This window comes from Microtus pennsylvanicus, chromosome 1, assembly GCF_037038515.1.
Source record: "Microtus pennsylvanicus isolate mMicPen1 chromosome 1, mMicPen1.hap1, whole genome shotgun sequence".
Taxonomy (NCBI): Eukaryota; Metazoa; Chordata; class Mammalia; order Rodentia; family Cricetidae; genus Microtus; species Microtus pennsylvanicus.
In genome coordinates this window covers 90,315,206-90,343,075 of record NC_134579.1, presented here as the reverse complement: position 1 = coordinate 90,343,075, position 27,870 = coordinate 90,315,206, and the positions used below count along the sequence as shown (strand labels likewise).

The 27,870-nt window shown below is 41.6% G+C and overlaps 1 protein-coding gene across 1 annotated transcript; it reads right to left on the bottom strand.

Moving 5' to 3' along the window:
* On the bottom strand, positions 1 to 27,870 carry LOC142849922 (cytochrome P450 3A25). The gene is made up of 13 exons (XM_075972795.1): positions 27,719 to 27,870; positions 26,007 to 26,100; positions 21,876 to 21,928; positions 18,544 to 18,643; positions 14,663 to 14,776; positions 14,331 to 14,419; positions 14,014 to 14,162; positions 12,251 to 12,378; positions 10,734 to 10,800; positions 7,272 to 7,432; positions 4,332 to 4,558; positions 2,822 to 2,984; positions 1 to 492 (listed from the first exon to the last, which is right to left on the bottom strand). Exons 1-13 carry the CDS (start codon positions 27,787 to 27,789, stop codon positions 397 to 399), a joined length of 1,512 nt encoding a protein of 503 aa, XP_075828910.1. The 5' UTR covers positions 27,790 to 27,870; the 3' UTR covers positions 1 to 396.

The window sequence follows — 27,870 nt, the reverse complement described above, 5'->3', positions numbered from 1 at the left end:
TATTTTTGAAAGAGATTTTTATTTATATTTTCAATAACATAAAATTTTACAAAAAACAATTTGATATACTTTTACTAACAGTCAACATGATAGTCCCTATTTTCATTAAAAATTATTGATAGAACTTTAGAGAAACAGTTACTACATTTAGAGTTCAGAATGGAAATAACCAATTGCAATCAGTGTAGATGGTCCCAAGAGAATCAGAAAATGAATCTCCATACCTATTAATCACTTAATTTTTTATGTTGAATCACACAATAGATGATACTCTGTATAGACACTGAGCATGTTCAATGAATTATTGAACACTCAATCATTGTATGGTATATTAACTTTGCTAGTGTTCTGTGGCACAGCCCTCCTGAAGAATATAACATGGTTCCTGAGGGAAATTCATGCTCCAGTTATGGGTTTTTCTCTTGATACAACCTTCAGGATGATGGGTTTTTCTGGTTGGAGAATTGGTTGATTGCTCAACTTTGGCGGGATCTGTAGTAGTTCAACAATCACAATGAGAAGCAATGGGTGACACACCAGCAATGATAGAAGCAAAGAGTACAGATACATTAAGGAACATGCTTTAAATACCTAAAAACACTATGTATCAGTATCCTATATCCTGAGTCTCTTATACCTAAATATTCACTGAGACTGGATGGGAAAAGCACTTATCTATCTTCTTAATCAGGTAAGTATTAGCTGAGCACCTATTGTGTGTACAGAGCCAGGGAACAAGTTAAGTTGGTTTGTGTTATTTAGTGATTTAAATTTTAAGTCAAAACGCCCAGTTAAAAGTTTAGATTATAGCTGAACGGTGGTGGCGCACGCCTTTAATCCCAGCACTCAGGAGGCAGAGGCAGGCGGATCTCTGTGAGTTCGAGACCAGCCTGGTCTACAAGAGCTAGTTCCAGGACAGGCTCCAAAACCACAAAGAAACCCTGTCTCGAAAAACCAAAAAAAAAAGTTTAGATTATTTCATAAACATATGGAAAATAAATTTTGAAAGCAGTATAAAGTTAATTTTGCTTTCATTGAAGTATAAGGTAATCCTGAGCACATATCACAATTTGGTCCCTATGGAGTGACTCAGTTATCAAAGTGCCTGGACACCAGGTTGGCACATTCTATTTGATGGTGGACAAGGACTCCAGAAAGCATCGGTCCTTGTCCTCTTAGCTTCTAAGGGTAATTTGAAAGGTAACCTTGAGTAATTCAATGTTTTCATATAATCATTTGCCTCAGTTTCTTCAGTCTTGAGGGGATGAGGAAGCCTATAACATAGCTGTTTGGTCTTAGTTCAGGAAAGGAAAGAAAACTGTCATCAGAGAAGAGTGTCAAACTGTGGTTGACTGGAGCTTGTCTGCTGTCCCAGATCCTTGTTTGTTTCCAAGACAAATGCTCTGTCCATCTATTCATCTAAATAACCCCCTGCACACATTTACAGGACAGCTACATTGCAACTGTAGGCTGCTTATATCCTTCTCGCCTCCCATGAAGAAAGGCAATGGAACAGGAAAGCACTGCATACTTCATGCATGTGTGTTAGAACATAATTATCAGGCAGTGATTTACATAGCATGTTCATAGTCTTAGTCACCATTGTCTTCCTATGAAGAGACACCATGACCATGACCGCTCTGATAAAAGAAAGGATTTAATTGGGGACTTGCGTACAATTTCAGAAGCTTGGTCCATTATCATCATGGTGGGGAACATGGCAGCAGGCATGGCAGATACAGTGCTGGAAAAGGAGCTGAGAACTACATCTTGATGCACAAGCAGAGAGACTAGCAGCGTTGGACCTAGTGTGGACTTTGAAAACCTCAAAAACCACCCTTAGTGACACACATATATCCTGTGTCACATCAGTGACTTTCAACTTTGGTTGTAAAGGAGACTAACCTGTATCTTTAAAAGCCACACTCTGGGTGAATTATTTCAACATATCTGATATGACCAGACATTGTGAATGTTTAAGGCTCTTTAGCAGTTCTAAAGCAAAGCCAGTGATTGGGAGCCCCCGACACCTGGAAACTTCTCTTAAGTCCTAGTGACGCCCACCAGTCACACATCATGATCAGGTCTTTATTACATGCTGTGTGTACACTATCTCTACATCTCCAGTTAATTTGAACTCAATTTCAAGGAGATTTCATTCAGTCATCTTCCACTAATCTGCACTAACTCTAAATGAATTCCTTATTTGTGTTTTATTCAGATTCAGTTCAGTATGAAAGGATTCATATCAGACAGTAAATACATTCTTTGTTGCATACATTATTAAAATGTCAGTGAGCAGTGTGGTGGTTTGCATGAGAATGGCCCGCACAGGTGTATGTTTGAATACTTGGCCCCCAGTTGCTTGGGAAGGATTAGGAAGAGTGGCCTTGTTGTAGGAGGTGTGTCGCTGGGGGTGGGCTTTGAGGTTCTAGGAGACTAGTGCCATTCATTTACAGTCTCCTCTCTCTCTCTCTCTCTCTCTCTCTCTCTCTCTCTCTCTCTCTCTCTCCCTCCCTCCCTCCCTCCCTCCCTCCCTCTCTCTCTCTCTCTCTCTCTCTCTCTCTCTCTCTCTCTCTCTCTCTCTCTCCCTCTCCCTCTGTGAACTCTCAGCTGTACCTGCTGCCATACCTTCACTCTGCCACCATAAACCTTAATCCTCTGGAACTATAAGCTAATTTAGGCACCTTTTAAGACATAAATTGTCTTAGTCATGGTGTTTTATCACAGCAACAGAAAAGTAACCAAGACAAGCAATTTATTTGTGTATGTAACACTGTAAGTCTTTTAAATATAAGTTATTCAGAGTTTTCTGCCTCACCTGAGTTTCTTCACAAGGCTGGAGGGTGAAGTTCTGCAGGACACTGATGACAGCCAGTTTCATGCTGATGAGGGCAAACCTCATGCCAAGGCAGTTTCTGGGTCCATTCCCAAATGGCAGGTATACATAAGGATCAATGCTGCCCTTGTTCTCCTTGCTGAACCTGAAGACACAGTCAGGACGAAAACAAGGCTATGGAACATTGATCCAAAGAGCTCTGTTTGGAGTCCTCACACCCTCAACCAGAGTGGTTCAGCGTACATTTATGGACTTGCAACAGAACCCTTGCTGCAGGTGTCTGACAAAGGAATTGTGAGCTAAAGGCCCTTCCCTTTCACCCCAAACAGGTATTTTCTATGTTGTTAAGACAAGTGGAAATGAATGCTTTTTGAAAGAAAACACATCCTTAAACACAAAATATTCCTTTCCAGATGGTGAAGTGTTCTATTCTGAAAGACATATTGGGATTGGCCAAACTGATGGCAAAGTAGTCTCCTGCCTCACACTTAGGAATGGGGAGATAAACACTCTCTGTCAGTATTGGAAATGTTAATTTCCCCTCCCCCATTATTTCCCTTTCCTTTCATTACATTCCTTTCTTTGTAGCTTCCCCCATTTGTATTTTCCTTGTCCACTTCTTCCTCAGAATTGCTTTTGCTTTCCCTGCCTCCCTCCACAGAATGGCTAAAGCCAATTACCTTTCTGGTGCACAGGATGAGTTTCTACTATAGCATCATGAATGACATCCAAGTCTACCTTCTCCACTAAGATAAAAATATCTACTAAACATGTAGCCCTGAATATATTGAAATTTGACTTTTCATTATTTGATTATATAAGTGAAAAGAAATTATTGTGAAAAAGTGACAAGAACAAGAATAATCGGTGTTTTAAAAACTGTTTTGTTAATTTGTAGGGGGAAAAGAGAGGTATTTACATATAAATGCTATGAAATAACAGGAGAGTGTGGACAAATTAGGTTGTGTGTGGATAGAGAGTTCACATAGGTGAACACAAGAAGTGTATTATAGTAATTGTATGGGACTTGGGAGGTGGCTTACGTAGTAAGGTGCTTGTCCAGTAAGTGTGAGAGTCTGGGTTTGTTTCCCAGAACCTACACAGAAAGCTGGGCATGGTGGGGTGTGCCTGTAATCCTAGCAGTGGCAAGATAGGAGGTGGAGATGATCAGATCCCTGGAATGTGCTATCGAACTGCACACACATTTCACACACACACACACAAATACTATAATTCCAAAAGGATTCATAGATGTAAAGGGGTACCAAATCACATATATATGCTTTTCTTTAAGAGGAATTATGGTGGTTTGAATAATAATGGCCCGTATACATTTGAATGCTTAGTCACTAAGGAATGGCACTATTTGAAAGGATTAGAAGGATTATTAGGTGTTGACTTGTTGGAAGAATAGTGTCACTGGAAGTAGCTTTGAGATTTCAAAAGCTCATGCCAAGTCTGGGGTCTCTCTCTTCTTACAGAGTCTCTGTACCTTTCAGGGCGGAACTCCTCAGGCGCTGGCCAGTACTCAGGATCCCGATGAAGAGGAAAGGTTGGTACCATAACTATAGTCCCTTTGGGAATGAACACTCCATTGATTTCCACATCCTTCTTTGAGACCCTCTCTAGCCTGTTAGCAATAGGGTACAATCTGAGAGTTTCATTCACTACCATATCCAGGTACTCCATGTCCATCAGGGCATCATAGGTGACAGGTGCCTGGGAAGAGGAAACATGTTTGCAGATGAGGTTTGGAGTCATGTCATCTCAAATATATTAGAATCTCAAAGGGCTAACCTCGATTAGTAAAGCTTATCCTTAATCATTCTACTCTGATGATGACCTTCATCCTGATTTGGCCCATTAGGATGTGAAGTATAATTTTTAGCACAGGAGCCATTTGGGGCACTCCTCCATCCAGATCCCCTCATTGTCATGCACTGATTTCTTTCCCATGTGAGCATATATAACCAACATCTTATGACAGTTATACTCAGACATCTCCATCGATCATCAGTCTATACCAAAGAAATATGTCATGGCAAGGAACAAACTCCTCACTCCTGGTCCAATCAGGCTAAAATTGACAATGCCACATCTTGGTAGCCCCTTTGATTATGGGATTAGTTCAGTGAAAGATACCATAAAGGATTTTGGGTAAGATGACATACTTAGAAGCTGCTTCTGTGTGAGTTGGTTATAGAGAAGATTTTGAAGGAGAAAAAAATATGTATCTTTTCTAAAGAAAGAGAAGAACTTCTGCAACATACAAAGGAAGTGGCAAGACAGTTGAAAAGTATGAGGGAAAAATGGTTTAACTCATGGGAAAGAAGCCAAGCTGAAGTTGGCTCCAGCTGCCCTGTGCCCTAACATAGGGAGGAAAGTAAGTCAGGGATACTCCAAAAGTTAAAACAGACATTCTGATGGAAAGAAACTGGGGCCCTATCTGCAAGAGAATCTCCTAGCCCTCACAAGCCTAAAATCCAGTTTGGATTTGGGTGAGATAACAATTGTTTCTATGACACATTGAGAGTCCCACGGTCACTCAGTATGACGCAGAGAACTTATTGTTGCAAAATAACCAGTCACTGGGGCCAACCAATGGAGCACAACCACAGGACATGGATTCTTTAGGTGCTTCTAGGCTATATATGGGTGACAGTTAATACTATCTGGAACACACACACACACACACCCTTAGTATATATCTAGAAGTCTCTAAACCAGCACAGTACAGAGATACTAGTGAACAGATGTTTATTGTTGCACTCTTCACAGTAGCTAAGAAAAGGAACCAAACATGATGTCCAGCTACAGGTGAATGAGGAAAGCAAATGTGGTACTTATGCAAAACAAAGTTTTTCAACCACAGAGATGAATGACACCATAAAATTTGCTGGAAACAGGTACAAGTCGAGATCTTTAGGTTAAGCAAGACAAACCAGACTCAGAAAGAGTGCGGACAGAGGGAGGGAGGGATATGTGAAATGAAGGCAGCTCTGCAAACTCTTTAAGGGAAGGAAGAAGCCTGATAGAGACATCAGGGAGAATGAGGAAGGGCAAAATTGGAGAAGGATGGACATGAATCAATTTTAATGGCATGGATATAAAAATGCCAGAGTGAAACACATTGCTTTGTGTGCTAACTTTATAAAAGGAATACATTTTAAAATGTTTAAAGCATCTTCCAGTGGGGACCAAAAGTCACACTCATTACCATCCTTGGTAACTGGATCAATGGATCAGTTGTTGCTTCAGGACTTGAGAGTGGGCCCTGGAGGAGATGCATTCTGCACTACTCTGCTCAAATAGTCACACAGGACCTGGGTAACTTCACATTTCCAAACCTTGCAGTTTGAGCAAAGAGATGAAGACAGTATGGGCATTATGGCTGTCATTTAGTGTGACATTCAAAAGACTATCCTGTAGATATAAAGAGTTTGGTTTAGGCTGCTAGTGATATGGATTAGGTGGTAAAGGAATTTGCTGACAAGTCTGATGGCCTGAACTGAAACTCCAGAGACCAAATTGTGAAAAGAGAAAGATGATTCTTGCAAGTTATTCTCTGACTTCCATACATGTGCTATGGTATGGACACTTATTCTCTCTCTCTCTCTCTCTCTCTCTCTCTCTCTCTCTCTCTCTCTCTCTCTCTCTCTCTCTCTCTTTCACACACACACACACACTCACACACAGAATGTGAATAATCAAAATAATTCATTAATAATATTTTTACTTAGGAGCTAGAGACACAAGCTCATCGTTGGCTCCTTTACCTCTAACTGCACCACTGAGTGTATTCCCATACAGCTGATGCTAGAACATTAGCTATCTGTGAGGGTTTGACCTGGAGACTTCCAAGAGGGTGAGAGAACCTGTCCAGCACACTGGCTGTAATACAAGCAAGGGTCTATTAAAGTGACTCGAGTTAGCACTCAAGGCTTCAGAGAAGAAGTAGTCTGATACACTATCAAAACCACAGAAAAGGAAAGAATCCCCTAGTTGGCCCACATACCCACATACATAAATGCCATGCTATTGGACTGGACAACAGAGCCATTGAGACTAGTGTCAGGCGAACCTGCACAGACCAGTGAAGGTCAGCCTACTAACAGACATAGCAGGGACAGCACCCCAAGGACATCAGCAGAAATAATTGTTCAGACACTTTGCTTCTTCTCAAGTGTCACACAGGTTTTCCTTGTGTCTCTTAGTATTATTGTCATAATAGATAAAGATATATCAGAGCCAGTACTGTACTAAAGATTGCATATTTCTATGGGTTGCATTCATCTCCTATGTCCCTCCCTTTGTTTCTCTTAGTCTCTTGTTGGGTTATAGAACTATTGCATGGCCCTCCATAAAAATTTTCATTGCATGTGCTTGTTAGTCCTTTACCTCTGCCCTCCCTCTCTGGGTATCATCCCCTCACCTTATTAGGCAGAGCTCTGTCAATCTCATCCTGAAGTTTCTTCTGCACATCAGGGTGGGTGGCCAGCTCATACATGATGAAGGAAATGGATGTGCTTGTGGCATCATAGCCCGCAAAAATGAAAACAACAGTTTGTGCTACCATTTCTAGATCAGAAAGAGCTAAAAGGAAAAAAAAAAAACGTTGCAGATAAGGAAGATCAAAGCAGAACATCATAGTTGAGATGAGAAGAAATTCAAATGGCACTCCTCATTGTCTGGGGAAGAACAGAGAAAAGCAGAACAGGGTCATTAGTGCTAAGTTCCACTCTGATGTCTTTCTGATATGCCAGGGAAAGGTCAAATTATTTTTAAATATATTTTTATGGTTATGGGTGTTTTATCTGTACATATGTCTGTGTACCACACGCATCCCTGGTGTCCATGGAGGCAAGGAGAGGGCACCAGATACCTTGTGACTGGAATTACAGGTGACTTTGAGCTGCTGTGTAGGTGTTGTGAACTGAATCTAGGTCCGCTGAAAGAGCAGACAGTGCTCTTAACTGATGAGCTGTCTCTCCAGTCCCAAGGTCAAATTATTTTAATTCAGGTTGAGCTAAGATCTATATTATGAAATATTAGGCCAAGGGGGCTGAAGAGATGGTTCAGTCGTTAAGAGCATTACTTGCTCTTCCAAAGGTCCTGAGTTCAATCCCCAGCAACCACATGGTGGCTCACAACCATCTGTAATGAGGTCTGGTGCCCTCTTCTGGCCTGCAGGCATACATGCAGACAGAATATTGTATAAATAATAGATATTTTTTTAGAAAGGAAAAAAATAAATATTAGGCCAAATTCATATCATCACAACTGGGCAATTTGAAGAGAAATAATTCTCTCTAACATATACTATTATCATAGTGTGGAATGAAAACAAAAGTATTGCGGTACTTGACAGTGACTGACAACTTGACAAGGTCTAGAATCACCTAGAAGACGAGCTTCCAGGCATGGTGTTGTGATATTATCTAGATTAACTTGCTTCCTGATAGGCCTGTATGGTTTATCTTTATTAGCTTAACTGACATGGAAAGACCTATCTTGTTTCTAAGTGTTTATTTTCATTTTTATTTGTGTGAGTGTGTGTGTGTGTGCACAGGCCAAACAATGGTGTCAGATCCCTGGAGCTGGAGTTACAAGTGAGCTGTGTATCATGGGCCTTGGCAAACGAGCTCAGGTCCTCTGAAAGAGCAGCACGTATCCATGACTGCTGAGTCACCTCGTCACTCCTGGAAGATCTATCTTAATTGTGTCACCATCCCATAAGCTAGCCTCCTGGGCTTAATAAAAAGGAGAGAAGAAGCCGAGTACTGGAGTTCATGTTTCCTGACTGTGGATGTGGTGTGACCAGCTGGCTCAAGTTTCTGCTGCCATGACTATTCCACCATGATGGACCATACCTTCAAAGTGTGAGTCAGGAGGAAAAAAAAAACCTTCCTTAAATTGATTCTGTCAATTATTTTGACAGAGGAATAATATAAGTAACTAATTCAAATACTGTAGCTACCAGTAAAATATGGAATCCCTTTACTACCCAAGAAAAATATGTAAATGATCTTCATTAAAATATAGGTGTCAAATGTTTGTTTGTTGTGTCAATGACTCATAGAGAGAAAATTCAGGAATTTTCCCTCCAAATACCTCCGAGGGAGCTGGAGAGATGGTTCAGTGGTTAAGAGCATTTGATGTTCTTGCAGAGGACCTGGATTTGATTCCCATTCTTCACATGGCAGTTCAACATTGCCTATAACTCCAGTTCTAGGCTATCCAATGTCTCCTTTTGACATTCACAGGTACCAGCACACAAGTGGTGAATGTATATAAATATACATGTAAACATTTATACTTATAAACTAGACATGAATCTTTAAAAAATAGGAATCCTTAAATGCTTTAGAAGAGACTCAAAGAAGAACATGTGGCTACAGGGAAACTCCTGCTATTCAAATGTGGTCCATGGATCAGCAGCATCTAGGAGCTTATTAGAGGCACACAATTGCAAACCTCTGTAGTGGAGGGGTGTGGGTAGTGTGGTGGACGGTACATGTACTCACTAGAGTTTATTGGAGATCTTTAGTTTTCTTCTCAATTCCTCTATGACCAGAAATTGCTCTACAAATATTATTCTCTTATAGGAATCAAAAATTAAATAAGGGTTGGTAAGATGGCTTAGTGATTAAAGGTATTTGCTGAGCAAGTCAGATGAACTGAATTTGATTCCTGTATCCATGGAAGGTGGACAGAAAACCCTGACTCTACAAGTTACGCTGTGACTGCCACATGCATAACATAGCAGGTGTACTTCCTCATACCCCCACACAAATGATTAATAATAATAATAAATTTAAATTAAAGGGGTCTGGAGAGATGGTTCAGTGAGTAAGAGTTCCTTTTGTGCCAATGGAAGATTCTGAGTTCAAATTACCAGAACTCACATAAATAGGTGACCATGTGTTCTTGCAACCCCATTGAGGAAGGGAAATGGAGCCAAGAGGGTCACTGGGGCTTTCTGGATACCAGAATACCACATGAATCTAGAGCCCCTGCCCCAAAAGAATAAGACTAACATAGCAGAATGCCAACATTCTCCTCTGGTCTTTGTGAGCCCATGTGCATGTATGTATGCACACACACAGAGACACAGACACGCACAGAGAGAAAAAAGGACCCACCACGACATACAAAAGAGCCCGGAGTGAATATGCATAAGAGAGTTGAATGCAAAGTAACTAGTGGTTAAAGGAAAGTAACAGGGAATGCGTGAGATCACAGTGATAGAAACAACTGAACAAAATTTAGATAACTGATAGAATTTAAAAAGTAAAGAAGAGGACATTCCTTTACACGAGGTAATGGCTGGTAAGCATAGAGTAAAGGGTAGTAGAAAAGCCATTATTCTGTAGCTACAACAATAATAATAGTTTTCATCACAAAGTATTCACAGAGATAAGAAATCAGGGGGTTAAAAGAATGAAGAAGAACAGGGTATAGAGTTTCCCGGATGCTATTTACACAGAGCAGAATAAATCGCAGATGAAGCTGTTGAACACAATCGTACCACTCTCTCCCAGGTATTATCCTCATTGCTGGACAGTGCACTTTGATGGGGGCCTAGATGCAAATTCCCAGCAGAGATACAGAATTAGTGGGATTGAATGGAAATGAGAATCAGACTCTTCTCTGACAGATAACCCAGTACCAATGAGGACTTCCTGAAACAAAATGTATCTTTCTGGCAGCCCTACAAGCTCTGGTCCAGTGAGCTTCTAGAAAGCTACCTTGGACCCCATAGATATCATCAATGTGCACATCTTTCTGAAATTTGTTAGAATTTCTTCCATCCTGGACCACCTCATGTATACATTCTGATACCCTCTTCTCTCTGGGCTTCTTGAGTCACACACCGTGAAGTATCCTGGGTTACCTTTCTGGGACTCTTCGCCTTTTGAATTCTGAGTGTTCATCATTAGCTGAAGAAAATCCACTCGTGTCTGGAAACAGAAAGAGAAAAGTCAATGATAAATATTTAGTTGAGAGGTCAGACTTCAAACAAGGGTTCAGAACTTCACCTCCCTTCTGAGAATATGGCTACCTGAAGCCACAAGTATGGTTTGAGTTACCAATGAATAAAAGCATTTATGGGGTGAGGAAATTGCTCAGTGGTTAAGAGCACTAAGTTCTCTTGCAGAGGACCTGGGTTCAGTTTCTAGTATCCACAAGGTGAATCACAACCACTTGAAACTACAGTTCCAGGGGGTCTCATGCCCTCTTCTGGCCTGTACAGAGACTGCACATGGCATACAGATGAGCAAAACACCCATACAATTAAAAAATAAAGGAAAACTAAAGACTCTATCAGCGAGCCTTGGAGAACAATACATTTCCTGTGAGAAATGCAGCTTTTGGTCTTTTTTTCTCCTGATATGTTTCTCTGGCTTTTGAGCAGATTCCTGGCAAAAGAGCTGTTGGATCCTTCTCTCATTATGCTTGCTCAGGAAAGTCCCTGAACACCAACTCTCTCTGTTTTCTTACCACAGTACTCAGCCATCAGCACTTTTTTTTTATTAATTCTATTTCTACTCTCACTGCCAAGTTTTGGGTGAGCATCTCCTGACTCTCACACACTCTAGGCAGTACACAATGCTAGGTGTCATAACAGGTGCTCACCTCCATAATCTCCAGACAACCTTTTTGTGGCCTCCAGGCTACATAGAGCAGAGCCACGTAAGCAGCCTGGAAACTGATTGTCCAGAGGAAGTATTTACCTACTGGGTGAGTAGCTTCTGGTCTCACTGCCAAGAAAATACCTATACACAAAGCAGGAGGCATTCAAATTTAACATAGGCCAATCTCCACCAGGTATGACCATACTTCTTTTGAAGATTATATCAAAATAAGAGGTTTAAAATTAAAAACATCCTTTTGATGATATAAACTTTAGGGGGAGAATAACAGTAGTAGATATATTTTCTAAGTATGAATTCTATTTTTTACTTCATTCAATAAAGTGTGGTGGCAATATTTTTACTTAATTAGTGATTATCGTAGAGCATAGTATATTTACTCTTTTGACAAATGTGAAACTGTTTCTTTCAATCATTCTCATATAGAATCGCCCATCTTCTATCTTTTTCTTCTCCCTAAAATGTAAACATTGCCTTACCCTAAGCATAGTTTTCTTTATTTTTAAGAGAACCCAGAGTAAAGTACATAAATCACATACTCACAGCCTGATATATGACCAAACCCTGAGCATCGTGACAAAACCCTGAGCATTGTGACCAAACTCTGAACATTGTGGCCAAACCCTGAACATTGTGACCAAAACCCCAAGCATCATGACCAAACCCTGAGCATCGTGACCAAACCCTGAGCATCGTGACCAAACCCTGAGCATCGTGACCAAACCCTGAGCACCATGAAAGCAGCATCAAAATTTACCTCCTGGTTTGAATCAAGGCGATTTTTCTTCATGCTTGTTACAAATTTTTTGAAAAAGTTCACTGATTGTCTTGGAAAAATGGAGAGACTTAGTAACTCATATATTGGAGTAAGGAATGGAAACAGAACTACAGAGAAAAAAATAAAAGCAGAGAATAAGTGACTAAGGATCGTCCAACATCAACTGATATGTCTACAAGGCAATCTCTTTATTTAAGGCTCAGGGTAAATCATGTATGAGAGGGTAGAAAGGGTATAAAACCAAGAATATGAGAAGGTCTGCTATGAGATTGCATCTTCTAGACACAGCCTAGAAACTGGACCCATGAAATCTCAATAATAGTGTTATTTAGATAATATCTGTGCAATGATAACACTGGTTGACATGCCAATGTAGACGGAGAAATCCCACTGGCTCTTACCTCTAGATGAAGAGCCACAGGGAACTAATGACTATTGAGAGAAAGAATGATTTTTTCCCCAAGGATGAGTCCCAGATAGGTAATCCAATTCCAAGTAGTTAACCATAAGAGCAACACTAAATGGATTCTGTAGGATATATACATGTGCATATATCTATATATAACCATTATAGTTATAAGGGAAGAGTCATGGATTCAAGGAGTTGGGGACATGAGTGGAGTTAGAGGTACTAGAAATAAAGAAAATATATACTCATGTATAAAATTTAAAAAAATAAGAACTGTAAATAATCCCCCATAAAGTTGGACTCCTAAATGTACCCTAAGATGGCAATAATAAAAAATCCTGAAGGAAAAAGTGAAGTTTCAGATGGGATGGTGCTGTAAGAACTCTTTCAGCCACTAGCCTTTAAGACACCAGCCCACTTAGGCGTGGCCTTTTATACTATAAATGCCTGTGTAAGGCAAGCGTTCACTCTCTCTCCTGACTTCTGGATTCAGTTCCTGTTCCCTGTTTGTGCAGAGGACTATGATCTGTGAGTCTACCCCTAAATAAATAACCCTTTAGTATACGCAGTTCTGAGCTAATGTGGGATTAATTTGTAAATTCCATTTTCATCTGGCACCCAATGTGGGTGAAATTTGGAGAAAATGGAACCCTTCTGAACTACTGGCAGCAAAACAAACAAAAAGTCCTGAAAAAAGATTAGTTCCCCAACAAGTCAGATAAAAAAAATTCCTCTATAATTCATTAATCCCAATTTCCTACTCAAAAACCATGAAAAAATGCCATCAGATGGTTCAGAATATGATGGAACATAGGAGTGGCAACAAATGGGTCTGCTGAATATAGGATGTTAAGTGACAGAAACTCGTTGCCAAATTCCATATACTGTAAAAAAATATCTGTATTATGTTTTAATGTTATGCTCAGAATAGGCAGTTTTACAGGAACAGACAGTTAATGGAACATTTCTTATGGTGCAGAGGAATGGAAGACGAGAATGAAAAGGTGTAATTTTGCTTGGACAACACACTTCCTGGTTGACAAGGGTGATGGGTTCATGTCCCTTTGGTGAACAAAAATTGAATTATACACTTTAAATAGTTGAACTTTTTACATGTGAACTATATCTCAATTATGGTGTTATTTTGATTGGTGTGTGGGAGAGAGGAATAAAAAGAAAGAAGAAGCTGGGTGGTGGTGGTATACACCTTTAATCCCAGCATTCGGGGAGACAGAGGCAGACAAATTATTTGTGAGTTCAAGGCCAGCCTGGTCTACAGAAGAAGATCCAGGACCAAAAAAAAAAAAAAGAAAGAAAGAAATAGTGTACATACATATGGAGAGAAGAAATGGATCAAAAGCTGAAAACTTTAAGAACTTCTTGGCTTTCTGTACAAATGGATCTTGTGGGTTGTTGAGGGAATCGACGTTCACTCCAAATGATGTGCCGGTGATCACATCCATGCTATAAGCTCCAAGGATGCTGAGGAGAGAGACATGGAAATCAACATCTGCATCTGAGGCAGCTCTTCCTTCTGAGCTACCCAGGCAGGGAGCCACACAGTCAGAACCTCCTGCTGCATCGGCAGTGAAGTCAAGGGTTGAGGGGATGCTAAGTGCTTGCACTGCTATCAACCACATCATCACTTACTCTTTCATGGTGACGGGCTTCCCTTTCTCTTCTTCTCGTCTCAAGTTTTTCACCAACGTATCTCCATACTGTCCAATGATGGGAAACATCTAAGCATAAAACACAACATTTGTAGCTAAATGTCGAAACTCAGGTACTAGAAAGACAACTTGTTCCCAGTAACAAAGCAATGAGTCAGATGTTACAGTGGATTTTACAATGGATCCTCTGGGTATGAAAATGAAAGACCATCTTATAGGAACTGTAATGCAGAGGACCGACCCTTGGAAAAGGACTATGGGCTAGTTTTCTACCTGTCCCTAGATTTCAGTAAATTCCCTTTCCATCATCACCTGCTTGAGTTTTCCACTGGTGAATGTTGGAGACAGCAGTGTTCGAAGTCTCTTCCATTCTTCATTCTCGGAAATACTGATGGCCTTTTTCATAAATCCCACTGGCCCAAAAGACTAGAGTTCAAACAGAAAGAATATTTATCATATTAAAGTTATGGTAATCTTTACAATTCTATAAAGTTGGTTAACCAAGCATAATTTGCTTAACAAATATTTCTGACTGTTAAATGTCTGGACATTACTAGATGTTCAACAATCTTATTTAATTTGCCTGTAATTCCTATTTGTGAAGGTAACACCATACACCAGGCATTGCTTCACATCTTTCTGTGACTGTCTCACTTTAAATGAAAGTCACCCTCACAGAATACACAAGAAAAGATAATTCTTAGTTAAGGGAGCCACCTTAGGGTTGGCAGGAGACTTGAACCTAGAGTGGCTCCCAGGTGCCCAAGCCGAGGTCCCCAGTTAGTTCCTTGGGCAGCTGAGGATAGGGAACCTGAAATGACCCTAGCCTATAGCAATACTGACGAATATCTTGCATATCATCATAGAACCTCCATCTGGTGAGGGATGGAGATAGAGACAGAGACCCACACTGGAGCACTGGACTGAGCTCCCAAGGTCTCAATGAGGAGCAGAAGGAGGGAGAACATGAGCAAAGAAGTCGGGACCACGAGGGGTGCACCCACCCACTGAGACAGTGGGGCTGATCTATTGGGAGCTCACCAAGGCCAGCTGGACTGTAACTGAAAAAGCATGGGATAAAACTGGACTCTCTGAACATGGCGAACAATGAGGGCTGATGAGACGCCAAGGACAATGGCAAGGGGTTTTGATCCTATGTAATGTGCTGGCTTTGTGGGAGCCTAGCCAGTTTGGATGTTCACCTCCCTAGATATGGACGGAGGGGGGAGGACCTAGGACTTCCCACAGGGCAGGGAATCCTGACTGCTCCTTGGACTGGAGAGGGAGGGGGAAAGGAGTGGGGGGAGGAGGAGAAGGGTGAGAGGAGGGGGAGAAGGGTGGGAGGAGGGGGAGGGAAATGGGAGGCTGGGAGGAGGTGGAAACTTGGGGTTTCTTTTCTCCTTTTCTCTAAAAAAAAATAAAAGAAAAAAAAGAAAAGAAAAGATAGGACAGACCTACAGCGTCCTTCAAAGCTATGGAGACAAAAATGGATTAGTGACAGACAGCAACTCGCCTTGGCAATGTATTAGCTCAGGTCAGTTTCTCTTCGACATCTGTCAACAGTACAAGCAATTGGACGCTTTGAAGCTGAGTTCTTAAAAAAGCTATAGATGCTATAAAATATTTATATGATATTTCAAGGAATAATGCCATGGGATAGAAATTGTTTTATCTTAATTTCTTATATAAGAGCATGAGGAAAAAATACTTCTATCCTCTGTTAGAAATGTTCTTCAACCATGTATATCTATGAACATTGGATCAATGGAACACACACACACACACACACACACACACACACACACACACACACAGGGTTTTTTTGTTGTTTTGTTTTATGCCAGAGTCTCACTATGTAGCTCTGTCTGTCCTGTAACTCATTATGTAGACCAGGTTGGCCTTGAACTTACAGAGATCCTCCTGCCTTTGCCTCTCAAACACTGAGATTAAAGTCATGCATTGCCACACCTGGCTCCCAGAACTGTAATTTGTGCTAATAGGGACATTCCCAATGTTCTTTCATGACAAAAGTCTAGGATAGCACATGCACACAGACTTCTTCCTCTTCATGATACAGGATGATACAAAATTCTTCAATTACCTTCACACTCAATGGTGAAATTCTGAATGTTCCATCCATTGATCTGTAGCAACTTTATAAAGTCTGCTGTGTCAGCCTAGTCTATAGAGTGAGTTCTAGTACAGCCAGAACTATACAGAGAAACCCTGCCTCAAAAAAACAAAATAGTCTACTGTCTTCTCTGTCATTCAGTACCACCCTAGAAGTACCAACTAATACAACAATGCTAGAAAGGATATGGATTCCAAAGTAATAGGCAAAGTTATTCTTATGTTCAGGCAACATAATTGTCTGTGTACGACACATCAAATAACTCACAGAAAAAAATTCGTAGGAATAATAATGAGTTTGGCAATTATTCTATGATACAACAGCAATTCAAAATCAATTGTGTGTGTACTTATCTGCAATTATATTGAAAAAAATCTCAAGAATAATACATAATTGTCAACCATATCCAGGCATATTATAAGTCATTTATACTTAAGATATTAGTATAACAAAATATGTACAAGCCTTTCAGTTGAAACAGAATTTCCATGTGGCAATCAAAAGAAATCTAAAAGTGTAGATTTCTTTTCTACACTTCTAATACATAGTCATGCATTAGAAGATTCAACACAGAAAATGTTCATTGTCTCGTGTCAGACTTCAAATTTTTAACAAACTGAGATCATTATCAATATAGACAAGCTTGGTCTGATTTTGGCTACAAAGATAAAGGTCCAATAATAGTTCTAAAAACTCTTCAAAAAAATTGGGTAGAATGAGTCCACATGATGTAAATATTCAATTCTCAAGAAGATATGGCCCTAGAGTATAAAAAGACATTTGCTCAATGGAAAAAAATATAGCACAAGAAAAGGTTATATACAAATAGAGTCAACATGTTAAAAATTTGTAGATTCATTTATTTTTATATTTTTTGTGTGTGCTAATCTGTATGTGTGTTTGTACACCACATGTGTGCAGTGACTTCAGATGCCAGGAGACAGCATTAGATCCCTGGAACTTGAGTTACAGATGGTTGGGAGCTATCAGGTGAGTTCTGGGAATTGAATCATAGTCTTAACCACTAAGTCATTTCTTCAGTCCCTGAATAAGCTTTGATAATTCTATAGAAAGAATTGTATGGAGGGAACAGTTCGCCTCAGAAAACAGGTAAAGGACAGGACAGGGATGGTGCAACATGAAACCTACCTGGGTTCCATACTTTATACCCCAAATCCCAAACACATCGTAGGTAATTATTGTAAAGTATGAAACGATAGGCACATGTTGTTTAAAAAGACAAGAATGTTAGGCGTGCCTAAGGATGGAGCTCAGTTGGCAGCGTGCTTGCCTAGTATGCATAACGTCTTGGGCTTGATCCTCAGAGCTGCATACGCCAACTAGAGTGGCACAAGCCCACAATAGCAGCACTTGAGAGGTTGAAAGTTGAGGCAGGGACATATAAAACCTTATTAAAAGAAGACTACTGTACAAAATATAATCAGACTTGACCCCAAAAGCACAACCATGAAAATAAAAATGGATGAGACTTCACAAGGAAAAGACAGGTGATCCATGGCCACTATAACATACTTGCTAGGGGGAAAAAAAACAAAAAAAAAACATCTTTGCATCATTAAACAAATGGTCCACAGCATAAACAAATGTAACACATCTTAAGCCATTATTCTACAAAAGTGGATAATTGTGGTTGGAACAATAATGGTCCCCATAGGCTCATAGTTTTGAATGCTTGGTCATCAAGGAATGGTGCTGCTTGACAGGGATTAGGAGGTATGGCTTTGTTGGAAGAGGTGTGTCACTAGGGGTGAGACCTGTGGTTTCAGAAGCCCAAGCTAGGCCCAGTGTTTCTTTCTTCTTACTGTCTGTCAATCTGGATGTAGAACTTTCAGCTACCTCTCCAGCACCGTGTCTGCTTGCATGCTGCTGTACTTCCCACCATGATGACAATGGACTAAACCTCTGAAACTGTAAGCCAGCCCCAACGAAATGTTTTATTTACTAAGAGTTGCCGTGGTCATGATGTCTATTCACAGCAATAACACATTATTAAAACTAAGACAATAGTAAAGATTTATATTTTTTCACAAAGGACGCCTACCCGACGGTTTGTGAAGATGGAGTAGCATTCTTTCACCAGCACTGTTTTGATGATCTCTGGATCCGTGATAGCCAGCACTGGCTGTTGACCATCGTATAACCTGAGGTGGGAAAACAGGTGGATTGAACCTCAGAAGTCAGATTCTGCACCTGGATTCACACCTGGGATGCCAGACTCCACCCCCGAGGCTGCACAGGCCACACCCCAAGCCCTATAAAGCATAGTAACCTGAACTCCTACTTCAAATTCTGACCATAGAAGCCACTGGAGTCTTGTGAAATGAAGGGTAGTGTGGCTAAAGCAGAAAAGAGACACTTAGGATGAAAACAGCTCTTCAAAGACGTCCTTATTAAGAATAAACACCGGGGGGCTGGAGAGATGGCTCAGTGGTTAAGAGCATCGCCTGCTCTTCCAAAGGTCCTGAGTTCAATTCCCAGCAACCACATGGTGGCTCACAACCATCTGTAATGAGGTCTGGTGCCCTCTTCTGGGCTGGAGACGTACACGCAAACAGAATATTGTATACATAATAAATAAATAAATATAAAAAAAATAAAAAAATAAAATCGTAATGTAATTCTTTAAAAAAAAAAAAAAAGCCGGGCGATGGTGGCGCACGCCTTTAATCCCAGCACTCGGGAGGCAGAGGTAGGTGGATCTCTGTGAGTTCGAGACCAGCCTGGTCTACAGAGCTAGTTCCAGGACAGGCGCCAAAAGCCACAGAGAAACCCTGTCTCGAAAAACCAAAAAAAAAAAAAAAAAAAAAAGAATAAACACCGGTACATCAGTTTAGGCTAGGCAAACATACATGGTTATTGCCAATACCATTCTTTCATGTTTAAATAGTTCATTATCTCTGTTGGGCATGCGGCTCAGTGGTAGAACCCTTGTCTGTCAAGTGTGTGGCACTGGGTTTGACACCCCAAGAGATATAAACAATTCAGAAAAATTGAATAAATGATTCTGAAGTCAAAACAGAATGTATCAGAGGAAACTAATCACTGTTCCTAATAATGCTGCAGGAACAGCTGCTTGGGGCCACCAGAGGGCAGCACAGCCTTGCTTAGCATTGAATCACATGGTCTCTAAGGATTGCTTCACCTCCGAAGATCCTGTGGCCAGATCTATGGTTTCTGGGGATGGATGAAAGGAGATGAAGAGGCAGAGCCTCCTCCCACTAACTTATGTCTCACAGCACTTCCTCCAAGCCTCTAACAGGGAAGGGCTTTGTCACAAGCTCAGCCACTCAGCAAAACTGCTGAAGGCTTAACTTTGAAGGAGTAAAGAGTGGCTTAAACATTCCCTTCACTTCTTCTTCAATGTCAGCAGAATTAAATGGACAGGAAGTATCCATATATTCTAGCAAAAGTTCTTATCTTGAAATTAATAATGGACCAAAATCAGAATAGTGATACAGACGCCCCACATAAGGTTGAGCAATCTGGAGTCTCTTGTCTGCATATTGACCAATGTGGGTCTCTATGTCAGTCATGACCTCCTGAAGCAAGGAGCTCTGCTGATGAGCACTGAGAGGCGAACTAATCTCTGGGCCTGCAGACAAGTCATCTGGAGTACATTCAGTGCTATGTCTAGTTTGCATGGTGATAGTAGCAGATCCTTCTTCTAAGGCTCAAGGATGATAGCAGAGGAGGTGTAGAAAGATTCTAAGAGCTTGAGGCAGAAGACAATAAGGAAACTGTCTTCTGGACTCATATGGAGTGGCTGTGACAACACGCAAAAGTACTTCTTAAACTCAGGCCAGAAGAAAAGTCCCAGCATAGAGAAGGGAGGTGGGCCGGAAGTCTCATCCCTAGCTGACAAGCCATTGGCGATGGCTGGAAGACCATTCCCATTTCCTCCCCTCCAATCCCTACCATCTCTACTCCCCTCCAATTTCATGCGCTCTTTCTTTATTCTAAGCTACTCTGTCTACTTAATGCTGCCAATGTATTGATGTGCATAGGGTCATCTATTGGAGCATGGGGTAGCCATTCAGGGGCCCCATCCTTGTTCTCTCATCAGCCATGCTTTACCAACTTCTCAGCTAGGGATGGGACTTCATGACCATCTCCCCCCACCATGCTGGAATTTTGTCTAACTTGATCTTGTGTGGCTAGACCAGTCACAGGCCCAAAATGGACAATAACAAACCAACTTCCAAAAGTCTTTTTACACCTATAGATTAGGGCAGATCTCAACCCTCATTAGAGAAGCTTCTTTTAGCACAGTGGTTCTCAAATTGTGGGTTGTGACCATCAGAAAATACATATTTTCAATGATCTTAGGAACTGAAATACCACTCAGTAGCAAAATGAAAGTTATAAAGTAGCAACAAAAATAAACTTACGTTCCTAAGACAATCAGAAATATTTATTCTCTGATGGCCATGACTCAACAGTTGAGAACTGCTACTTTAGCAGCAGACAGTGACTAGCATCTAGTCAACACGAATAGAATAAGATTGTGCTGTGCTTGCTCCTAAATGGGACATCTTGTCACACCCTCTCTTAGTCAGGGCTATTATTGCTGTGATGAAACACTGTGACCCAAACAAGTTAGGGAGGAAGGGGTCTATTTGGTTTACAGTTTCATGCTACAGCTCATCACTGAAGGAAGTCAGGACGGGAACTCACACAGGGCAGGGTTTTGGAGGTAGGAGCTGTTGCAGAAGCCATGGAGGGGTGCTGCTTATTGGCTTTCTCCTCATGCCTTGTTCAGCCTGCCTTCTTATAGAGCCCAGGATCACCAAGCCAGAGGAGGCACCACCTATAATGGACTGGGTCCTCACATATCAATAACTAGTTAAGAAAATGCCCTACAACTGAATGTTGTGGAGGCATTTTCTTAACTAAGGTTCTCTTCTTTCAGATGACTTTACTTGTATCAAGTTGCTACAAAACTAGCCAGCACATCTTCCTTCTCCAAGGCTCAGGCATCATCTTGGAAGATGGGGTTGGAAGAACTGTAAGAGCTGGAGGCTGGGAATGACCCTGGAGAAACTGTTTTCTGGATCCAACAGTGCAATTCCGCATTTGAACTGACACTGGCATGACTGTATGCATAGGACTTTCTATTTTTAAAAATAGACTTGATGTTGAGAAGGAGGAGGCAATGAGCTGTTCCCAAGGGTCACCAAATCCCAGAGGGTGCCATGACAGACAACACTCACAACTGAATTCACACTGGTCAACTTGATGCCTGTGATATGTATCATCTTTATCAGAACAAACCTTCAAAGGCTTTACCCCAAGAACTGTGTCCTGACACTGTCCTCCTAAGGGAGTTGTGTTATCCTAACAAGTATTCCAAATAGCCAATTTCAGAAGACTCACCCCCATGTTTTCCCATACTTCTTATAGCAATATTCGTCAAATTTCCATGTCCCCTGGTAAGAGAAGTAAAATGAAATTTGTTATTGTTCTGTTACCTACTAACCCTTCCTAACTAAGGCACAAATGACTCAAGTCTCACAAAATTGGGCTGCCTGTCCCATTGGCAATCAGATGCAAGTTATCATTAGAGATATCTGAAGGGATGGGGAGACTAGAGGAGTTGTCTGGAATAACGAGTTTAAGCTGTTCTTGCACTTTCTCCGGGGTTTAGAACACTATAGTAATAAAGAAAGGACATGGAGCCTATAGTTCATGATCCTACAGAAACTAAGTTATAAAAGAAAAACATATATGGAACCACTTGTGGGTTGGAGACAGACAGGGTCACCTGACAGGATGAGGAGCATGAGAGTGGGGGGGGGGTAGGGGGATGGAGGGTTGAGGAGAGCTTGGGGGAATGGAACAGTCAAGATGGAGGCGGGGACAGATATGAGAGAAGGGAGAGAGATATCTTGATTGGGGGAGCCATTGTGGGATTGGTGGGAAGCCTGGCTCTGGAGAGGTTCCTAGGAGTCCACAGGTATGGCGCTAGCTAAGACCCTAGGCAATAGTGGAGAAGATGCCTGGACTGACATTGCCCTGTATTCAGATTGATGATTATCTTAAATATCACCAAAGAAATTTCATCCAGCAACAGATGGAAACAGAAGCAGAGTCCCACATCGGAGCACTGGACTAAGCTCCCAAGGTCCAGCTGAAGAGTGGGAGGAATGGGAATATGAGCAAAGAGGTCAAGACCATGATGGGGTCATTCACTAAAGCAATTTGCCTGAGCTAATGGGAACTCACAAACTCCAGCCAGACAGGGAAGGAACAAGCATAGGACCAAGCCAGTCCCTCTGAATGTGGGTGACAGTTGTATGGCTGGGACAGACTGAGCAGACACTGGCAGTGGCACTTGGATTTGTCTCTGTTGCATGTACTGGCATTTTTTGGGATCCTATTCTCTTTGGATGTATACCTTGCTCATGCTGGATGTAGTGGGGAGGGCCTTGGATTGTCCACAAGGCAGGGTGCCTTGTCCTCTCTAAGGACTGGAGGGGGTGGGGTAGGAGGGTGTGTGGAGGGAATGGGAGGAGGGAAGGGAGTGGGAATTTGGATTGGTATTTTTTTAAAAAAAATCTAATGAAAAATAAAAGAAAAAACAATGCAATACACAAAAACAAAACTAAACAAAGAGAGAACACTGGTTACTCTTTCAGAAGACCTAAGTTTAATTCCCAGCCATCTGTCCGGCTCTAGGGATCTGAGACCCTCTTCTGGCCTCCTCAGATAGTGCACAGATGGTATACAGACAGACCTCAGGCAAACACTCATACATTTTAAAAAATAAAGCAAGAGAGTAACACATGCCTGCAAATCCTAGCACTCCAGAGGTGGAGGCAGGAGTATCACAAATTTGATAGTTGCCATGGGCTGTGCAGTGATATTTGGTACCTACAGTTATAAAATAAATAAATAAGCAGATAGATGAATACAGAAATGGGGAAACACCTCTAGAAAGAGGTGAAAAAGAAACAATACAGAAGGTGTCAATGTGAGAGAATGAGTGAAGACTATGAAAATCACAGCCAAATGGAGATGCCCTTTCTACAGGAGGGCAGAGTAAAGGAAACTCACTGGGCCTTATTTTTCAGTACTAAAGATGAGAAATGAAGGCTTCCTATCACTGAGGTACAGCTGTGATGTACTGCAATGGGCACAGCACATGCCAAGCTCTCACAAAGACCTGGTTTGCATCTTTGGAGGCTTCTTGTGGCTACTCCTGCACTTAATCCCAGCACTTGGAAGGTGGAGACAGGAGGATCAGAAATTCAAGTCATCCTTCCCTACATAGTGAGTTTCAGGCCAAACCTTGGTTACGTGAGACCTCATAAGGAAATAAAAGAAGTTGCACTATAGCAAGTGTGTTCTAGCTCTTGGGGGAACGTCTATTAGAGAGTTCACCTGAGAAGGCTGGAGTTATAGATGTGTGCCTGAAGGCCTGGCTTTACCTCTCACTTTTTCACTCAGAAGTATTTCCTTCCCACAGGATATACACATGCAATCTTTTGTGAAGAATGAAGCAATGGGAAGCCATGAAGTGATGGAGGCCTCATTTAGAATTCAGGCCTGCAGTAAGTTTCTAGCTATAAAATGTAGAATCTGACAGACAACTAGAGTCTTTGGGGGCATAGAATCTTAGCAGAGAGCAGCCCACATGCGCTTGGAAGTTGATCTCATTACTTTCTGGCCAGGCTTCAGCCTCGGGCCAGGGTTAGACCAGGCTATTCACAAGAATCAGTCATTCATTGTAGATGGTACCAAATTTTTGGTAATTGATGCTAAATCATCTTTCATATGGTGATTCCATGAAGTGAGTTCACCTTTGCATAGAAAAGCAAAATTTGCTGTGGTATCTGAGGGTGGGAAGCAAGCACCATTTCGTCTCAGTTGCAACCACATCCTGCTCACACTAGCTCTCAGCGTGCTGCCTTGAAGAAAAAGCAGCAACACAGAACACTATTATTCTGTCAAATCCCCAAAGATGCCCTGAGTACTAAAGCCTGCATGGAGCCATTGAAGTAACTGCAGGGGACTTAGCAGTCCCTGGGAGGTTTCTGGTAAGGGGGAGTCCCCTGTAGTCAATATACAGACAACCTGATGCCCGGATGCTGCAGAGCCGGCCAGCAGGAAGAAAACAAATGCTGCTCCAGAGTCAGGTGTGAAGTCTAGTCTAGTGCACACAGGCTGGTGCAGCGCTACCGTGACCAGGCATGGTTTCCCATAAGTGCTGGCTTAGGAACGTATGCCTTCCTGGAGACTCCACTGGAAAAAAAACCCAGAGTTCTGCTGCTCCTTACAACCTGTGTGTGAAGTCCTGAACACCAGGCTCTAACTGTGGTCACAATTTTCTAACCAAAGCAAGTTGGAAGTTTTAAGCGATGTCAGCAAACCCTAAAAAGGAAGCCTGAGCACTCTCCTGGTTGGACACACAGTTTCCAGTGGTCTGACACCCCAGAACTTCCTCCCAAGGACTGGCATTTGTATCTATGGAAGTGATCCATAAATGGATGCATAAGAAGTTGTAGTTGGGCTGAGTGTGTTGGTACATGCTTTTAATCCCAGCACTTGGGAGGCAGAGGCAGGAGGATCTTTAAGAGTTCAGAGTCAGTCTGATTGACATACAGTTCTAAACCAAGTTGGCTACATAGTAAGACCCTGTCTCCAGAAAGGTCCCAGAAATAGCTCTGCAGTTGGTGTAACTGGCTGCTCTAGCAGAGGAACCAAGTTTAGTTCCCAACACCCACATGGTAGTTTACAACCATCTGTAACTCCAGTTCTAGGAGACCTGATACCTTCTTTGGACCTCTGCAAGCACCAGGCTCACATGTGGTGCACAGAAGTAAGTGCACACAAATACTCATAATCCAAAAAGAAAATAGATAAATCTAATTTTAGAAGGAATTGCAACTCTAAGAAATGATAAAGAAGCCAGATAATAGCTGCAGTGGTGCATACGACCTTTAATTCCAGCACTTGAGTGTAGTGGGGAACTGTGGGCCGCTTCCCACAGCTCAGCTCCCGGCCAACGGCTAGCTTTACCCAAAATAATTACACGGAAACTGTATTCTTTTAAACACTGCTTGGCCTATTAGCTCTAGCCTCTTACTGGCTAATTCTCACATCTTGATTAACCCATTTCTAATAATCTGTGTAACACCACGAGGTGGTGGCTTACCAGGAAAGATTCTTAACCTGCATCCATCTCAGAGAGGAGAACTATGGTGACTGACCTCACTACCTTCTTCCCAGCATCCTGTTCTGTTTACTCCGCCTACCTAATTTTCTGTTCTATTAAAGGGCCAAGGCAGTTTCTTTATTTAACCAATGAAATCAACACAAAACAGAAGACTCTCCCATATCACTTGAGGGGCTGTAGCAGGTGGATCTCTGTGAGTTTGAAACCAGCCTGGTCTATAAAGCATGTTCCAGGACAGTCAGACAATCAGGGCTGCTGGACAGAGAAACCCTTTCATGAAATACCAAAAGCGGAAAAGAAATGAATAGAAAAACTTAAACACTACTCACTTCATGATAGGAAAGAATGTTGCCAAATAAAGGCAGAGGTTTTGGTCCAGGAATTCCAAGTTTCTTAAAAATCCCATGAGAATAGGTCCCATATCTGTGAAGTAACAGAGAAATCCAAGTTGTCGGGATTGCCATTGTGACTTTACACAGGTGGACATGTGTCAGTCATTGACTTAATAGCTGCAAGAATCAAACCCCTGAAATATCATCTAGGCAACAAATAACTGTAAAAACATAAGCAACTACAATCCCAAAAGCTGAATGGCCAAAAGCTAGGCAGGATTTTTAGGGCAGAGAGGACACTGGAAAGAAGGGTAGAGATGAGGAGAGATGGCAACCAGACAGAAAGCAAGCAGCAGGGGGAGTGTAGAGTAAAGGTAATAAAGCCTTGAGGGAAAAAATGTAGATTGATAAAAACTGGTTAATTTAAATTGTAAGAGCTAGCTATCACCTAAACTTTCTGAATTAATAATAAGTCTCTGTGTTGTTATTTGGGAGCTGGCAGGTGGGACAGAAAAATCTGCCTACAGAGCACCTCATCAAGGCCTGATTAGCACTGGGATTCTTCCCCTAAGATTGTGCTGGATGTCATTTGCTATTAACAAATAAACAATAAATCAGAGAAAACAGCAACAAAAGCTTTTAGTGTTAAGTGGTTTCCATATTGCAGGGTAGAAACACGGGTTGTAAGAAGGAATTGTGTTCCAGATAAAGACCAGAGAAGAGAAGAACAGATGTTGACCTTTCTACAAGAGCTTGGGTATTGTGCAAATTAGGTTTTCTGTTTGTTTACTTGTTTGTTTGTTTCTTTTATATTAACTTGACTCAAGCTAGAGTCATCTGGGAAGAGGCAACCTTAAATGAGAGATTGCCTCTGTCAGATTGAACTGTGGGCAAGTCACGGGGCATTTGCTTGATTAATGATTGACGTAGAAGGACTTGAGTTCACTATGGTGTCATTGGTTCCTGGGTTGTAAAAAAGCTAGCTGAGTGAACCATGGGGAACACACCCATAAGCAGTGTTCCTCCATGGCTTATGCTTCAGTTCCTGCCTTCAGGTTCCTTCCTTGGCTTCTCTTCTTGATGAACTGTAAGCTGTTATGTGAAACAAAGCCTTTCCTTTTCAATTTGCTTTTGTTCATGGATGATATTTATCATAATAGTAGAAAGAAAATTAGAACAGAGGCATTGTGTGACTTTGTGTAAATCAGGTTGGAAGGTGTGACAGATGAGAAAAAGAAACACCCACATCCACAGGGCACCTGTCATATACACATCACTTAAGCTGACAAAAGAGAGAAGGAAAAGAAAATGAGAAAAAAAACACCTAAACAAACAGGCTGTTGGAGTCTCAAATCCATGGAAAGGCCATGACTGCTAATGTATAAGAAGCAACATAGGGAGAAAGGGCTTATTTTCCTGACAGTTCTGCGTTGCAGTCTATTGTATCTGGGAAGTTAAGACAGAAACTCGAGTATCAAGTACAGCTAAGAGCACAGAGAGAATAGACAAAACCCTCCGAGCAATAAGATTAGATAGAGTTCTGAGTGGGAGCTCCTCGGATGGCCAACGATGATAGGAACTACCTAAGTGCTGATTTGCCACTTCCCCTCCATGATCTCTTTGGCTGTTTCAACAGGAAAAGGAAGTGGTGCCCTGCATATTCCACCAAATCCAGTTACAGGTAGGGGAGGAACCTGGGCACTACTCACATGTAGACAAGCACCAAGCTGGTAGCCAGCAGCACCAAGGTTTCTGTGGAAAGGTTGGGAATGAGCTCCATCTCAGCTCTCCTTCAGTAGTTCTGGCTCCAAGATTCCCTCCCAACTGAGAGTCTTGGTGTGCCCAGCTGAGATCCAGTGAG

Bases quoted from the DNA above. Each gene is read 5' to 3' on its own strand.
- LOC142849922 (XM_075972795.1), bottom strand. From the start codon at position 27,789: ATGGAGCTCATTCCCAACCTTTCCACAGAAACCTTGGTGCTGCTGGCT. The intron at 18,644-21,875 runs GTGAGTCTTCTG...TTCCCACCTCAG, and splicing joins AAGTATGGGAAAACATGGGG to GTTATACGATGGTCAACAGC. The intron at 493-2,821 runs GTGAGGCAGAAA...GAACTACTACAG, and splicing joins AGCCTTGTGAAGAAACTCAG to ATCCCGCCAAAGTTGAGCAA.